Genomic DNA, 16,567 nt, shown 5'->3' on the forward strand with positions numbered 1-16,567 from the left:
TTTGTTTTGAATTACGTGAGTTAAGCTGCCCTTTGGCGCCGCGGGTCCTTTTCTTTGGCCTGGTGAGATGGCCCTACGAAGTTCGACGCGGAGGGTGTGAGACCCTTGGAAAGCCCGGGAATGGGGAGGTGGACCGGCCAACTTCGGCACGTGGGGTGTCTCAGTGATGATTGCTGTATTTCAGAAGAATGAAATTTTAGTTTGAACTGGCATAGTGGGTTATGTGGAGAAGGGAAGCGGCACATATTTAAAGTGGGCTCTGCAGGATCAGCAAAGGAGTGGAGTAGGGCGACACTCATTAACCTCTGGCTACTTGCTAAGCTTTTATTGAGTTGCGCTGAGTTCTGCTCCGCCCTAGTAGGGGAAGAGAAAAGTTTCTATCCTCAAGAGCTCTTAATCCTTTAATTGGAATTGTAAATGGAGGCAAGTAATCATAATCTAGAGCAGAAATGAGTGGAAAGGGCGAGACTGAGGATAGAGAACCCGTATGATTGGGAATGGGAGCAAGTCATCAGAGATGGTAGACGCGAAGAATGTGTAAATTATGTTAGTAGGATAGGGAAAAGGATATTTTTTGAAGCCTAGTTGAATGGAATCTTAGATTCTTTGACCAGTCGTCAGTTTTTAAATGCTTACTGTATGCCAGATGTGCTTTTCGCTTCTAAACTTTTAGTTTTCATTACTTTATAAAGTTCCACTTCAACTTCAGTTTCAAGCATCTTGCAAGATTAAAACTGAAAGGATATGACTTCTGCTGTTATTTGTCTCTGCAGTCTAAAGCCTGTAACTTTATTTAGGTAATAGTAAGATACTGCTCTGCAGACTTTCTAGTGTTCCTTAAATGGAATTTACATTAATGCCATATTTTAAGAAAGTACTTACACCACAATTGTTTTAAACCATAAGCTATTTGTTTGGACACTATTTACATGTGTGAGAAAAGCAGAAAGGAAAAAAAAATGCCTCCTGACCAAAATTTTAACAAATAAATTAGCTTTCCTTAATGTGTCATTCCAAGATTCCAAAAGCTTATTTTTGACATAGACTGACTTTTGTCCTGTGGACATTTTAAGGCAGTGTGGGGCTGGGGATAATACTGGGTTTGGATTCCAGCTACTTGTACTTAGTAGCTATGTGACCTTGAACAAGTTAATTGTCTTTCCTCAAGTGTAAAATGGGGATAATAAAACTAGGATCTTACTAAGTTCTAAATGAGCTCTCATGAAAGTCTGATCTGCAGTCCCTTGGTTCTCCCTAGAAGCAAACATAATTACCTGTTTCTTGTATATGATAGCGGTATATATTCATGCTATAAAAAGTATGATTTGGAGCATACCTTTCACATTTTGTAGTATTTTGCAATCTGCACAGTATTGCGAGTGTACATTTTTCGAGAGGCTGCATTGTTTGTATTGGTGTACCATAATTTTATCAGTTTCCTTTTGATGTGAGTTTAGGTAGTTTCTCTTTTTCTCTATCAATTAATATGATGACATGAGACCTATTATTCTTAATTACTGAGCTACAAAACATTCAGAGGGACATACAGTCTTGTTCTCTGAGCTAAGGAAACTGGATCAGCATTACCCGTGTAGTAAATGAAGAAGGGGTGCTTCTTGGAAAGTGCTCTGAGGGCCATAATGTGGGAGGTATCCTCAACTACCTTCCAAGCATGACCTACTGCGGTGTGGTTGGTGTTAGAGCCCTACTGGGTCAAAAGGACTTGAGAGCAGATGAACTCAATAGACCTTCGGTTTAATCAGTGTTTGTCTTCCCCAGTTGGAGGCTAAAAGAGAAGGCCCAGGGACATAGGGCCCTTTGATGAGCCAGGTGTATTGGCTGAAGTCTGGTTATATTCCTGTCTTTGGTTTCACCCTGTCTTCCACATTAGGAACCCCATCAACAAAGTGAGATCTCTTGTTTTTAATGATCACTGCATTTTCTCTTAAAATCGGAAAAAAATAATGAGTGTGTAAGCCATCTAAGCAATTGTTTGAACATTCTCTATGAGGAGTATTACAGTTGGTACCTATCTCTGAAAATCTGGGTCTTTTTTACTATAAAGGTTAAAAGAGCCCTTCCTAATGTATTGCGTCAAGGTTAAGGCATTAAATGTGGGCTATGAGAGCTAGTGCTGAGGATAGAGCGTGCAGGGGAACAGCATCCCACTTGTGTGGCAATATGGTGCAGGAGAAAAAGGGCTTACCAGCAAAGTAACTTCCAAACCTTGGCCCTATACTAAAAGCAGTCTGCACCTTGTGCACCTCTCCCTCACCAGGAATTTGTGAATTGGGATGATAGAAGCTGATTCCCAAGTCAGAATTAATGAAAGGTTTTCCTGTATAAATAGGAATACTATTTAAGCTGGACTCTCCTTAGATTGTGTTGCTTAATTTTTTCTGTTTGAAATTCTAGGGTGACAATGAAGAACAGGAAAAACTACTGAAGAAAAGCTGTACATTATATGTTGGAAATCTTTCCTTTTACACAACTGAAGAACAAATCTATGAACTCTTCAGCAAAAGTGGTGACATAAAGAAAATCATTATGGGCCTGGATAAAATTAAGAAGACAGCATGTGGGTTCTGCTTTGTGGAGTATCCTTTGTGGGTCATATGTCCCTGTTAGATGAGGGAGGGGCAGAGAGTAGCTGTCACGTGTTTGAAAACATGAGTGTGGATATTTGCTAATTAGCATCCCAACACTTTTATCTCTGCTGCTTTCATCTACCGCCTACCTTCTTTTCAGTGTGTCTGGCTACACTCTTAGATTGTGATTATTGATAATTTTTATATTCCATTCTGAAATCCACTCTTTGTTCTTTAAGAATAATCTTTCAAGAATATATGCTCTTGGTATTTTTTTGTTTTTTTAATTTATTTTATTTATTTATGGATACAAGAGCTGGGATGTAGGCCAGAGGATTCACAAGAGATAGAGTGGGAAGCTGAACAGGCGGATCTATTGAGATACACTGCTGAGGGGAGCAGCGGGTTAAACAGGAAAGGTCTGCTGTGCCACGAGGGTAGCTCCCTGGCATCGAACTCGTGCTGCAGTGGCTGCCGGATACCTTCATAGCGCTGAGACTTAACCCCTTGCGCCACCAGGGAGGCCCTATGCTCTTGGTTTTAAGACAAAGTGAAAGGGGTGTGGTGAAAATAAAATCACTCTACCATTCTAAGTCCAGAGACAAATAAATTACCAGCCTCTTTGGTATCGTCAGAAGTAATCGTGTAGATGTGTGGTAGTATGCACCTTGCAGTTTGATTTTTCACCTGTCTTAGAGAGTGCTGTCAATTCACGTACCTGTGCCTCTTTCTAAAATGATTGTATATTTCAGTATGTACATGTATGAAGTTTGATTTTGTATGTCAAAACCAAAATTTGTCATCATTTATTTTCTCTCTGAAGACTGAATACGGTGCTGCCTGGACTGATAATTTGGTGCGTTTTGGATTGTTTTTATTTTACTAATATTTCCTTTTTTGGTCATTTTAGTTTATATTCTGAGAAATTCCTTGACCTGATCTAATATATCACTTGAACTTTTTTTTCCTATGCCCTGAATTATATTTCTTTTGGCTGTATTTTGCTGTAAATTTTCCTGAAATTGGCTGTGTTTTCTACATTATCAGGGGAAAAAAGTTGACTTTGTGGACTCTGGCAGAACTGCTCTCTTAGGTGGATATGTGGATTTCCCTAATGCCAGAATGAAAGGGATTTTATTTTGACTGGTTAATATCAAAGATATTGCCCTAGTTCTTCCAGACAATTCATTCAGAACCGTGTATTCTGTTTTCATTTGCCTAGAATTAAATGCCTTCTTTCTAGCAGCTCTTCCCACATAGAACTCTAATTAAATGCTACTTGCATCACGTTACTTATTTGAATTAAGAGCCTCCTGAGATTGCCTTCTCCTTTAAGCACCTTCAAGAATATTTCACGCTTTGTTCCATCCATCTGTTGTTGTTGACTAACCTGCTGATGCTCACTTCTATTCTTGGCTTCTTTTCTGTCATTTTAATCTGTGTCTTAAGGAAAGGAGAAAATTGTGCTCACTCTTATCTACTTTAATTTTTTCCCCACTTTTGATTTTGGTGTCTGATTTCTTGGCTCTGCAAGCTTCTTCCATTCTCCAAACAAAAGGGGTCAGACTGCCCAAGTTTTACTTTTCCCTCAATTAGCAAAGGTATAAACTTTTTCATAGGGGACAACAGAGCAACTTTAAAAAAAAAGTTAAGAAACTCACCTCATAGATAATAATCATTGGTTTCTAAAAACTGGAGTTTTTGCACTTGTAGATCAAAAAAAAAAAAAAAAAATCAGCAATTGTGGCAAATACCTGAGAGGCTGTCATTGCCAGCCTTTTTTTTCCCCCCCTTCTCAGTTTGCCCTTCTAGTGAGAGCATTCATTTCATTCATTCAACAAAAAATTATTGAAGGCCCACAATGCGCTAGGCATTGTCTTAGGTGCTGGACACTGGAGTTTCAGCAAATGTTTCCCTGTATAATTAAAGACTAGGAAGAAGGTCTAGATAAGCATTTCCTAAACCTAGCTAATAAATAAAATTACTTATTCAGATCTTTTTTTTTTTAAAAAACCACCCCAAAGATAGATATAGTGTATCTGACAAAAAAGTAGTTTTGGAAACTACTAATCTGGGCAATACTTTGAATCTTTCTCATGAAATACAATAGCAGCTCATATGCACTTTCACCTTTTTATTAAGATCGTTCTCGAATATACAGCTCTAAGTTTGGATGCTCCTGTTTCATTGGCTAAAAGGTATGCAGTTTGCAGTCTAAATGTACACTTAATATTTTATATTCTGCAAACCAAATTATGAGGCTAGTGGGACCCAATACTTATTAACAAAACTGTTCAGGAAATCATGATCAGTGTAGCCATGGATAAGTATTATACTTAATACCCTTAGTGTTTCTGAACCAACTGAAATAGGCCTGTTGTGCAAAACAAATTTTTTTAATTGCATCTGGTTTGTATTCAATTTTGTATTTTTTTTAACAACTCAATCATGTTGCTTTTTGTACTTCCAAAAATGTTTGGAGAAATGTTTTGAAGTATTCCTTAACACTGAACTTCAGGTACTATTCAAGAGCAGATGCAGAAAACGCCATGCGGTACATAAATGGAACTCGTCTGGATGACCGCATCATCCGCACAGACTGGGACGCAGGCTTTAAGGAGGGCAGGCAATATGGCCGTGGGCGATCTGGGGGCCAGGTATGCCAGAAGGGTCTCTGAGCTTAGCCTTCACTTGGAGTTCTAGATTCCAACAACATATGTTTGCTCTTTTGAAAGTAACTTTTTGCCTAAAACCTTGGCTTAAAATGACCCTAAAACCACCCATTAGGATTGATGATTTTTTTTAAATTTTTTTTTATTTTATTTTTATACAAGTGCTGGGGTACAGGCGAGAGACGCGGTAGGGTGAGAGGATTCACCAGAGACAGAGCAGAGAGCAGAACAGGCAGACAACCGAAATAAACTGCTGAGGGGATTCAGTGGGCATGACAGGAGAGGTCCACCACACCATGTGGGTATCTCCCTGGCCAGCCAGGAATCAAACCAGTGCTTCAAAGGCTGCAGACAGCTCCACAGTACTGCGTTCAACCTGCTGTGCCACTGGGGAGGCCCTGATTTTTTTTAAGTATGTTATATATTTTCTACAAGCCACCTTTATTGGCCTACTAGGGGACAGATATTTTCCACTTGCAGGAATGTCTAAAACAAGCAAACAGCACTGAAATGAGTTTTTTTTTTTTTTTAAATAACCTAATTTAAATGCATGTTCTTTGGAATGTACTAGTTTTGAATGCTGCTGAAGTATGAGCCTGATGCTTGATTAAAAAGAAAAAAAAATAGGTGGTCTTAGATGATTGAACTTTGTAACAGTTTTTAAAAAATGTCCTGCTTGAATTTCACATTGTGACTGCAAAGGCTTTATTTGTGTGTTTGATGTATTGGTGGGAGGCATATTTGTTACATGAGTCTTCTGTATGCTGTAATTTGTGTTCTTTTTAATTAAGGTGCGAGATGAGTATCGGCAAGACTATGATGCTGGGAGAGGAGGCTACGGAAAACTGGCCCAAAACCAATGAGTGGTGAGAGCCCCATCATGAAAAACAGTCCGTTAGCCTGTTGAATTTGTTGACGTTTATACCCAAGGTCTACAAACCTGCCCATTTTTACCAAGCTTTGATCAATGTCCCTACCAAGCCAGAAGCCTCTTCATAAGAAATTAAAGGACAGCATCCAAAAGTATGCCTTTGATTCTATAGTCTTAGAATCTTGACCATGTGTCAGGTTTCCAGAATGAGTTTCTGTTACCAGGTCAAAAATTGTGTTCCTTGGCAACAGATTCATTCTGTATTGTTGATTGATCTATGAGCCAAAACACCATGCTTCTTTTAGGAAGGCTGGAAAAAGTAAAAAACTTACTTACTCTGTTTCAGTAAGTTCATGGTCTACATTTGGACCTGAAATTACATTTCTTCAGTTTTAAGTTTGCATGAGCTAAAGCTTAATAAGTGGAGTTTTATTTTTGTTCTAACTTAGGAACAGGTGTTTGACAGCTGGTTTGGTTTTCTGGGTTGAATTCTAATCTCTAAAGGCAAACTTAGGTGACAAGGGAACTTCCTAAATAGTTGGTGCAAAAGCAAGCCTTAGACAATCCCAGGGGACACCACCTGCTTCCATGCTTTCTATCAGAAAATGAGATACGGGACTTGACGGCTATTTACCAAACATATTTTTCAAAAGATGTAAATGTTTTACCTAAAGCAAAAAAAAAGGCAAGGGGTTTATATAAGTTCAACTTAATACTCTTAAATGAGGGGAAGGGGAGACACTGTCAGTAAGAGAAGAGAGGAAATACCAAGGGAGATGTGGGTTAAAACACCACCTTGACATCATGATGGTTGCTATAAGGGCCACCAGATTCATTCTTTTCATTTTCGGAGTGATCTTGGTATTGGAATGGGCTTAAAAATAAAAGGCTTGAAGATACGAAAATACGTAACAGAAAGATCAGCAATGATTCTCTTAGGAAATGTGCTTTGGCCAGTTCTCATACTGATCTTTTTTTCCCCTAATGGTGCTTACTGAGTTTCAGAGCCTTAATAGTGAGTTAATGGTCTCTACAGAGAAGGGAATCTACAGAATTTATTTTGCATTTGTAAAGCAGGAGGTGGTTTTTCTCTGATATTATAGGTGAACTGTTGCTCATTAAAACTGCTAGTCTGGTATCATTTCCCCTGATGTAAGTGGACTGTTCATCTAGCAACAGAGCATCTCCTAACTTCCAATAATTGTGAAAATTGGGGCTGAAGTATCTCAGTGTGAGCATCTTTCATGTACACTAAGTGTAGATTTTTCTCATTAAATTCAAACTGGTTATTTGAATTTTTAAAAACTGCTTAGGAAAAAAACACATTTGCAAACATTTAATTTAATGAGGATATACTATTCATTAAAATTTTTTTACACTATCGTGCGAATTAATGTATTTTATATTCTTTTGTAGTAAAACATAACTGATATCTACAGGCCTTAAGACCACAGACAGTGGTTCCTATTTGAATTGTGTCTTCTGTAATAGATTTCAATAAAGTTGGACCAACTTATTGTCTGCGCCCATTTCCTTACGTGTAAAGGACATTGGAATTCTTTTACTCTGGAATATTATGAATGCATTATGGGGGAAAATCTATAAATGTGCAGAATTTGCATGTCCATTTTGATCTAACAGTTACCTGAGAGTAGCCACTGACTACATGTAGCTATTTAACTAAAATTAAAACATTCAGTTCTTCAGTCACATTAGCCACATTTCAGTGGCCACAATAGCTAGTGGCCATTGTAGTAGATGAAAATACAGAGCATTTACATCATTACAGAAAATACCAATGGATGGTGCTGTTTAAGGGGAGGCTGCTTAGAGCCTTCCCTGATGGTTCATAAAGCTCTGTCATGAGTAGAATATCACTGGAAAAAATTGCTACTCAGTAGTACATGTTATTCAACACAAGAGAACACACATTTATAAAGGCATTTAGTTTATTTTTCAAAAAAATATTTTTGCTAGAAGGTTTGAGTAATTTTACATGATCACAATCTTTAAATAAATTCTTTTTCTGACCAAAAAGTATCACTTAGGTGAACAGCTTGTCTAGGTCTGCTTTTGTAATATCCAAATACAGTTTCCACTTCTCTGATGGTATTCCCTATGCCTTTCTTAATTATCTACAGGCCAGAAGGCAGAGCCTAGCACATACTAGAGTATGTGCTTATAACTGCTGATTAATTCAGTTTCTTACCATAATTAAGCAGAGCGGGTTGTCAGTGTCTCTTATTCACACTAGTAATAAACTTTCTTGCCAGAGGCCTCAGTTATCTTTTCTAACCCAGGAAAGCACAGCTGCAGAAAAGAAGGGCAGCTCGACTTAAGCTAATTGCTGGCTGTGTCCCAGTTAGGCCTGTTACTGTTTTGTTCCAACTATGAATTCAAGATGACCATTGTCACTTGTGTTCAGTGATAAGTAGATAGTATGTTAAAATTAAAAAAGTGATATGGGAGTACAGGCAGCAACTGCTGCCTTTCCCTTAAGAGAAGGTTGGTTCTCTAGGTTTCTTGAGAGAACTTAACTATACGTTGAATCAAATCTACATTCATTGCTATAGATTTAATGAAGAAAAAGCTCTGGAAAGAAGCAACTATAGCCCGGTGTTTGCTGGTGGAGAGAACTGGGCAGCTTGTTAAAGGCACATCATAAGTAGCTTTTGGTTTCTACAAGGCCTGCACTCAACCCCAAAAGCATAAGGTCTCCCCACCTTGTGAGCACCCAAACAGCTCAGTGCCCAGCTAGTGACAGTACAATGCCTGTCTTTTCCACCAACAGCCCAGACTACATCAAAAATGTCTGTTGCAAGGAAGCAATTTTTGCAAATAGGACAAGGGCCATTGTAATGTGCTATTAGATTTTATACCTAAGTCACAGGAAAAGGTGGGGAGAGGGGAACGAGATTGTGTGCTAAAACCAAGTTTCAATGAATGACAAAGAAACATTTTAAACAAACTTAATATATTTGACATTTAGGCTAAATCATGCTGGTCAGTGCACCTCAGGTATCCCATTAGCTGGACGTGGAGGAAGCAGACTGGAACTGCTCACTTAAGTTCTCTCTGCTCGTCCGTGTGTGTGCCTCAGTGCCGAGGACAGCCATTTCACATACTACAGGAAACAGCAACTCAAGCTTTGGTCATTAAAATTAAGATTCTTGCCAGAACACAATTCTGTCTCTCCTGCGTGCCTGGTTCTGTCAGTGAGGAAGAATAATGTGGAACTCAAAGTACAGGGTATTTTGAATAGCCTAGCTACAATGTCTAGCTACCCCGAAAGGTAAGGAAGGCCAATGTTTCCCATACAGATGTGAAAAATCTCATGTTTGCATAATGCTATCTGAAAATCTCAAGACATCCTCCCCACTTTAAATTGTCATTTTCCTGATGCTGACACAATCCTACCTGTAGCAGCATAAAGTGCCTCTAATCTCAGTCTCTAAGGACTTGAAGCACAGTAACTAATACTGACCTGGTTTTATCCTGAGGAGTCTGGGGGACTTAGGAAAGTGCTGGGGCTGTTTACAATGTAAACACTGGTGTTGGTACTGGAATGTGTGGGGACAGGAACCCTGCATGTAAACACATTCTGACTCCACGCCTCAACTGCCGGCAGTCAGCCTTAAGGTCAAATTATACCGCATTTTTTGTTTCAACACCCCGCACCTAACTGTTCAGAAATCACAAGTGCCTTTTGCCATGTACTGTACAAGCCTCTATGAGTTTCTTATATACACATTTGTTGTTCATCCGCCCTGGTTCAGAGCAGATAAATTGGGAAGTTTTAACGTGCATCTTTCCTTATTTCCTTTCCAAATATTATAAAAAAGAGATTAATGATGCAAATCCAAATGCAGCTACGTGTAAGGACACTGCTGCCTTTCCTCAGAGAATGAGGTTCATAGGAGAAAAAGAACTGTGCTAGAGTCTCAGGGCCGGTCAGGCAGCGGCCGCAGGAGGAGCCCTGCCGCTGCCGAGGTCACTGAGGTCACTGAAGAGCGGAAAGAACCCCGCTAGCGCGCGCGTCTCCTGTGGAGTCAAGTCTTTAGACCGTCCTCTCCTCCCGGCCACCTGCCAGGGGCCTGAAGTCAGTCTTCAGTTTTGAATTTTTTATCTTAAATACCTTTGAGATATAAAGGCATTTGGTAAATCTTAATTTCTCCCACATGGGAGACAACACAAGGGAAGAGACAACCTGCATATTACTCTTAGATAGGCTGCGTTCTCATGTATTTGACCACCAGTTTGATGAATGTTAAGTTTTTTAAAGGGTCAAAAACAGAAAAATCCAGGGAATTCAATTTTCCAGCAAAAGCCTTTGTAAGATTTAGCCATTTATTGTCATTCTTCTTAACAAAATTGAAATCTCTCATGTGTTAAGATAACAGGCCCCCAAGGTCATTGTGTCTTTTTCATACCTTAACTCTTCCCACAGTAGGCACTGCTCGCAGGTGTGCCTCCGTGAGTAGAAACACCAGTGAGTTAACAGCCACTTCCTTCTCACCTTCAAAAGGAATGCATCTCGCTCTTCAAGACTCCCTTGGAGAGGGAGGTCAGTGAAAGGTGCTGCTGGTAAAAGTAAAACAGGACTGGCTTTGTCAAACCCACTCCTAGCTACCCTTGCTGAGGAACATCTATTCTCGGAAAAAAAACATCCTGCATTTTTAGGTTCTGGGGTTAAATTTTAAACCTGTATTCAGTTCACATCTAACTAAGTTTCAAAAGCTGCACCAAATCTACTAGGCTTTTTTTTTAATACTCTGCACTGCATGCTCTGTCTATATGCATGCGCTTGGATAATAAATATTAAATATGAGGGGAACACACAGAATCCATAAAATTAAAAATGAAACCAAACTGAACATTAAAAAATAGTATATGGTAGCTAGAGAAATGAATAAGGGCAAAAAATAAATTTGAGGTAACAATAGTGGCCCAACACCACTGATCTGAAATATCTGTAAAAATCCAAATAAGTGTTTGGAGATTCAAGTAACAAACCATCTGCTCCAACTTGGTCAGACTTCCCAGAGTCCCTGCTGAGTTTCAGTCCATGAGCCGGCACTCACACAGCTCCTTGTAGATCCTCTTCCGCACTCGGGGCATGTCTTCTTGGGAAAACTGGAAAGGCTGCTCTAAGGCGAGGCACTTGCAGTACTGCAAAGGTGGAAGAAATGCTTAAGCACCATGTGAGGTGCTGGACCAGCACAGTAGGTGGTCTAAAGTGGCATTTTAAAGTTTGCTTAAACTTGTAAAACACAGTTTTGAGACATTCTTATCCAAATTATAGTCAACTATGCAGGCAAGTACATGACTTGGGAAGCACCTCCCTCTCAATACAGTGAAAAGCTGAAACTGCTGACCAGGCTCAAGTTCTCAGGGTGCAACCTGCTGACATACAGCCAGGCCTGAGAAGCCTGTGAGAACCTGAATTTGTTTACAAACACCATTCATTCATGAGCCATAAGAATGAGCCCATCTTCCTCCCTGGTGGCGCAGCGGTTGAGTGCTGGGTTGCAAAGCTGCCCGCAGCCTCTGCAGCACTGGTTTGATCCCTGGCTGCTCCCCGGCCACCGGAGGAGGGTCCCACATGGCGTGCAGACCTCTCCTGCTGCCCGCTGCTCCCCTCAGCAGTGTACTTCGGTCCTTCTGCCTGCTCTGCTCCCCGCTCTGGCTCTGGTGAATTCTCTCACCCTCCCGTGCTTCTGACTGTACCCAGGGCTTGTATAAATAAATAAATAAATCTTTAAAAAAAATAAAACACACTCAAAAATGAAAAAAAAAAAAAAAGTCCATCTTCCAAGATCCTTGCATATTTCTAAAGTCATGGATTATATTCTAAAATTCCCCTCATAAACACATAACAAATATTTGAATAGCCTTCTAGACCACTGAGGAAGGAAATCTTAGAACGAAAGCAGATTTGTAGTGTAGCCCTTATTCAAAATCTAGTTAGTTTAAGGGGCCTCCTTGGTGGCCCCACACCATTGATCTGCAATATCTGTAAAAATCCAAATACATGTTTGGAGATTCAAGTAACAAACCATCTGCTCCAACTTGGTCAGGTGCTGGGGTTAAATCTCAGCGCTTTCAAATTATCGCCAGCCACTGTGACATGAGTTTGATCCCCAGCCAGGTAGCTAACCCACATGTCTCATCTGCTGCTCCCCTCAACAGTGTATTTCAACAGATCTGCCTGCTCTACTCCCCAACTCTGTCTTCCCAACTCTGTCTTTACTCCCCAACTCTGTATTTCAGTAGATCTGCCTGGTCTACTCCCCAAATCTGTCTCTGGTGAATCCTCTCACCGCCCCCCCAAAACCTCTGGCCTATACCCCAGCTCTTGTATGCATAAATAAATAAAAATCTTAAAAATAAATCGTTTTTTTTTTTAAAAAAAATCTAGTTTTCACTCTGGTTGAAGAACATTTGCCAAAGGTTAAAAATACATAGTTAGGGCCTCCCTGGTGGTGCAACCTATGAAGCTATCCGCAGCCACTGCAGCATGATTTTGATCCCCGGCTGGCCGGGGAGCTACCCACATGGCACAGCAGACCTCTCCTGACTGCCCGCTGCTCCCCTCAGCAGTGTACTTAAGTCAATCCGCCTGTTCTGTTCCCCACTCTGACTATGATGAATCCTCTCATCCCCCACACCTCTGGCCTGTACCTCAGTTCCTGTATGCCTTAATAAATAAATCTTTAAAAAATACAAAGTTTACTCTGTAAGTGTCAAGGGTCTATGATATGGACTAATTCAGGTCTGATAAGACACAGATGATATACTTTACTCATTCTTGGCCTTAGAAAGTGGTTCTTTCTAATGAGAGCATTTGAAAATGCAGAAACTACTGTTTCTCAACAATAAAAGGGAGGGAGAAAAGTCTATTGCCTGTACCTAGTACCATGTACAAATCATTGAACTCCCATCTCCTCTAAAACTAGCACATTTAATTCACACCTTACAAATTCTGAAAAAAAAGTATACCTGGAGCACGAAAACTCCACAGTCACTGTCATTTTTCTGTTGTGGAATACACTAGAGGAGAAAAATAAAATGATTATTAAAATAAGACCAAAGACTCTTCAGAACTATTTTATGGAAGCAAAACAATGTCCCAAGCAAAAGTATTTTATGGAAAAATGAGTGAGGCAGGAAACTTGTCTATCCAGGACAGCTGGTATATATACCTCTGGTATTTTAAGCATCTTAATTTTACGGCAGTATCTGGCCACATGAAAATAGCTATCAACTAACCACAAATTTATAGAAGAACATTTTGCCTAGTATAAATGGGAAATCAAAATTCTATTTTTATGGGTTTGTTGTGTTACTTTTTACTGAGGTAACACTGGTTTACAACAATATGTCTTATGGGTACAGAGCTACATAAAGTCCTATTTTCAAAACTTTTCTTTGGATCATTAGTTTGCTATCAATTCACTGATCATGGAATTGTTTAAGAGCACACACTTGGACTCAGAATATTTAGATGGTATCAACCCTGCTTAGATACTCCACTTTTCATCTGATATTACATAACTCTCCTATTCTTTGGGAGAAATTGTAAAGTTAAGCAGAATGTTTATAAAAGAACTGGTTACTATATTCTACCTGAAACAGGAATATGAAAAGCCCTGAATAAATTTAAGAGAATGCCTGGATACGCTAATTGAGTAAATTTGAAAAATGCACATATTCAGATCTGGTTTAAACCAATGTACTAGTTTATCTACAATATAAAACAGATTAAAATTTGGTTAAGTTTAAGGCTTTGAATTAAAGGTTTATTTTAAGATCCTGCCTCTTTAATACTGTGTCACTGATCAGACAGACTCCGACACAAGGACTGATTCCATCAATAGTTTTGATAGACTTTGAGGAAGTCTATCAACTTTAATTTCTCATCTGAAGAATAAAGATGATTATTAGCCCTGAATGGCCTGCCTACGTCATCGGTTGTGTGGATCAAATGAGATCATACCTGTGAAACACACTGAAAACAAGCATTGACCAGAAATGTAAGACAGTGGTATCTGTGACAGGATTGAGAGGTTCTGCCTGACACTCGCCCACATACAGCTTTTTTAATGTCTATGGGCCAAACCTAGTACTGTTCTCTGACTGTTCAGGCCACTGTCTTCCCCTAGTGCCTGGAAAGTAATGCAGCACTTGCTCCATTAATGGATCCAAATAGTCATTTTAGTATTTCTTGGAGTCCTCTGGAAATAAGAGCTATGAGGTACCACCAAAAAAAAAATATATATATATATATATATGTATATATATATATTTACACACAAAGAAAGTAAGTACAACATAACCAGCTGCTCCAGGTATGAAAAGACTGACTTTGTTCCCAGCAAATACTGAAAAATAGAGCAGCCAGATGATGAATGCTAAGCTGAGGTTTATGCTGCACTGCCTCCTGCTGCAGTTCTCTGTTGCTATCTTCGTCACCAGTTTCAAATGCTCTGAAGACACCCACCCCATAGGTAACTCCATCCCCTTCACATGCCTGGTTTTCATTTTTATTACACTTACCTTTGTAACAGCAGTCTGCCAACCCTGAAGAAATTCAGGTCTGTTTTTTTCTCTGGCTTCAGTCAGCAAATACTTTCTTATATTCTGGTTAAAAAGAAACCACAACACAGATGCTGTGTTCCATCAGTTGGTGAAAAATGGAACCTGCCCACAGCAAATAGAAGCAAAGAAGGGGCTGTGGCCCTACCACTGGACAGAGTATGCATTAAAAAGCTTAAAGCTGGAACTTTATTTCACACCTTTCACTTAATATTGTTAAGAAGGACTCAAACCTTCTGTCCTCAGATTCTGTATTTGGGCTGTGGACACGTTTTAAATAAAAGTTTTTATGAGATGATCAGCCTTTTCCAACAGTAAGTCAACTTGCTGAATTTGAAACTTAAATACTGGCAAGACAAAAAGAAAATTTTAATTACTGCCAGTGCTTAACAGAAGGAAGGAAACTGGCAGAAATCACTAGCTGAAACTAAATGAAAAACTTTCAGCCTCATTTTTCAGCCACCATGCCCCATGAACGGGAGCTGTGGAGAACCCTGCAGGATCCGCCGCGGAGGTGAGCTCCGGGCGCCATTAAAGAGAGACCCCGCCCAGGAGGAGACCAGCACCAGCACACAGCCCCGGCCGCCCGGTAAGCCTGCACGGAAAGCGGCGCGCTGGAAAAACAGACGCGGATCAGGATTGCGCGGGAAAGCGGCGCGGATCGCGCCTGTGACCTAGGCTTGCGGGGAGACGCGGGAGGCCCTCACCGTGTGAGCAGGAACCAGGCGCCCAGGCAGGGGAGCGGGATTCAAAAGGCGCCATTCCCGCGCCACTGATCTGGGCTACAGCCCGCGTCCTGGAACTGAGGGCTTTGGAACTGAGACCCGGGGCACGAAATTAGGGGCGTGGGTTCCCCACGATGGTGGGGCACAAGGCAGACACAGCACCCCAAAGCCGTTGAGGTGTACCCTACCATCCCTGCTCTGCTCCCTGTCCCACGGGGTGGAAAATCAGCTCCCCAAGGGCTCTAGGAGAGATCTCTGGCGCCACCTTGCGACTTGAAGCCAGCACAGGCTCCTGAAGGAGCTAGTGGCCAGCTGGGGAGTTAGCCCACGCCGGGCCCCTTCCAAACAAGTAGTCTGAGCCCACAGGGAGAGCGAGCACCCACAGCCGGGGCAGACCAAGCGCGCAGAAGAGTGTGCCTGAGACCGGACGCGCAGGGAGTGTGTCCCACATCACCATTATAGAATAGGGACATTTCTTCAGTAAAGACTACCTGCAGAAGGCTTCCTCAGGAGCCAGAGGTGAGCGGGGGAAGTTCGCCCACACCAGACCCCCTCTGGCCTGCAGTCCAAGCCCAGAGGGGGAGCAGGAACCCACCGCCGGGGCAGACCAGGCGCACAGGGGAGTGTGTCCCCACATCGGCATTTTAGAACAGGGACCTTTCTCCAGTAAAGACTGCTTGAAACTGACAGATGACTCCTGGAGGAACCAGAGGGGAGCAGAGAAGCCCACCCAAGATGCCGGCCAGTCCCAACAACACAGTGTCCCAACGCATACGGCAAATTAGAAAACAGACAGTAGGGAGGAGAAGAACCACACGCAACCTAGCAACTCTCCAGAGAAAAAGCACACCACAAAAAGAAAACCAGCCCCGAGATGGCAACGACAGTAACTTGGAAGAACTTCTGAGCCTTCCAGAAAGAGAATTTAAAATTGCCGTGATTAAAAAACTGACAGAAGTCATAAAGGAAAACAATGATAAGGGAAAAATAATCAACGATCAGAAGAATGAAATTGAGTCCCTAAAGAGGGTAGTAAAAGAAATGCAGGAGATCAAAGAATTAATGGAAGAACTAAAGAATTCTGGGAAAAGCAATGAAAGCAGAATTGATGAAATG

At 40.9% G+C, this 16,567-nt stretch overlaps 2 protein-coding genes across 7 annotated transcripts in view; one reads left to right on the forward strand and one right to left on the reverse strand.

Annotated features, from left to right (window-relative positions):
* Nucleotides 1–16,567, forward strand: part of NCBP2 (nuclear cap binding protein subunit 2) — a 37,623-nt gene that overhangs the window by 574 nt on the left and 20,482 nt on the right. The window contains exons 1-4 of one of the 3 annotated variants that reach the window (XM_054700476.1): nucleotides 720–797; nucleotides 2,416–2,597; nucleotides 5,107–5,245; nucleotides 6,052–7,667. In XM_054700476.1, the coding sequence (XP_054556451.1) occupies nucleotides 2,548–2,597; nucleotides 5,107–5,245; nucleotides 6,052–6,123 (261 nt within the window). In that variant the 5' untranslated portion in view covers nucleotides 720–797; nucleotides 2,416–2,547 and the 3' untranslated portion in view covers nucleotides 6,124–7,667. Of the gene's footprint in view, nucleotides 1–719; nucleotides 798–2,415; nucleotides 2,598–5,106; nucleotides 5,246–6,051; nucleotides 7,668–16,567 lie in introns of those variants that run through there. The other 2 variants (XM_054700475.1, XM_037525341.2) reach the window with 2 other exon arrangements.
* The window catches only part of SENP5 (SUMO specific peptidase 5), a 55,828-nt gene continuing 50,143 nt past the window's right edge, over nucleotides 10,883–16,567 (reverse strand). For all 4 annotated transcript variants that reach the window (XM_037525345.2, XM_054700472.1, XM_037525343.2 and 1 more), the window contains 3 exons: nucleotides 14,688–14,771; nucleotides 13,131–13,181; nucleotides 10,883–11,300 (listed from right to left, as the gene is read on the reverse strand). In XM_037525345.2, the coding sequence (XP_037381242.1) occupies nucleotides 11,190–11,300; nucleotides 13,131–13,181; nucleotides 14,688–14,771 (246 nt within the window). In that variant the 3' untranslated portion in view covers nucleotides 10,883–11,189. The remainder of the gene's footprint in view (nucleotides 11,301–13,130; nucleotides 13,182–14,687; nucleotides 14,772–16,567) is intronic.

Source organism: Talpa occidentalis, unplaced genomic scaffold (genome assembly GCF_014898055.3).
Source record: "Talpa occidentalis isolate TD23 unplaced genomic scaffold, MPIMG_talOcc4v2.1 talOcc4.4, whole genome shotgun sequence".
Lineage (NCBI taxonomy): Eukaryota > Metazoa > Chordata > Mammalia > Eulipotyphla > Talpidae > Talpa > Talpa occidentalis.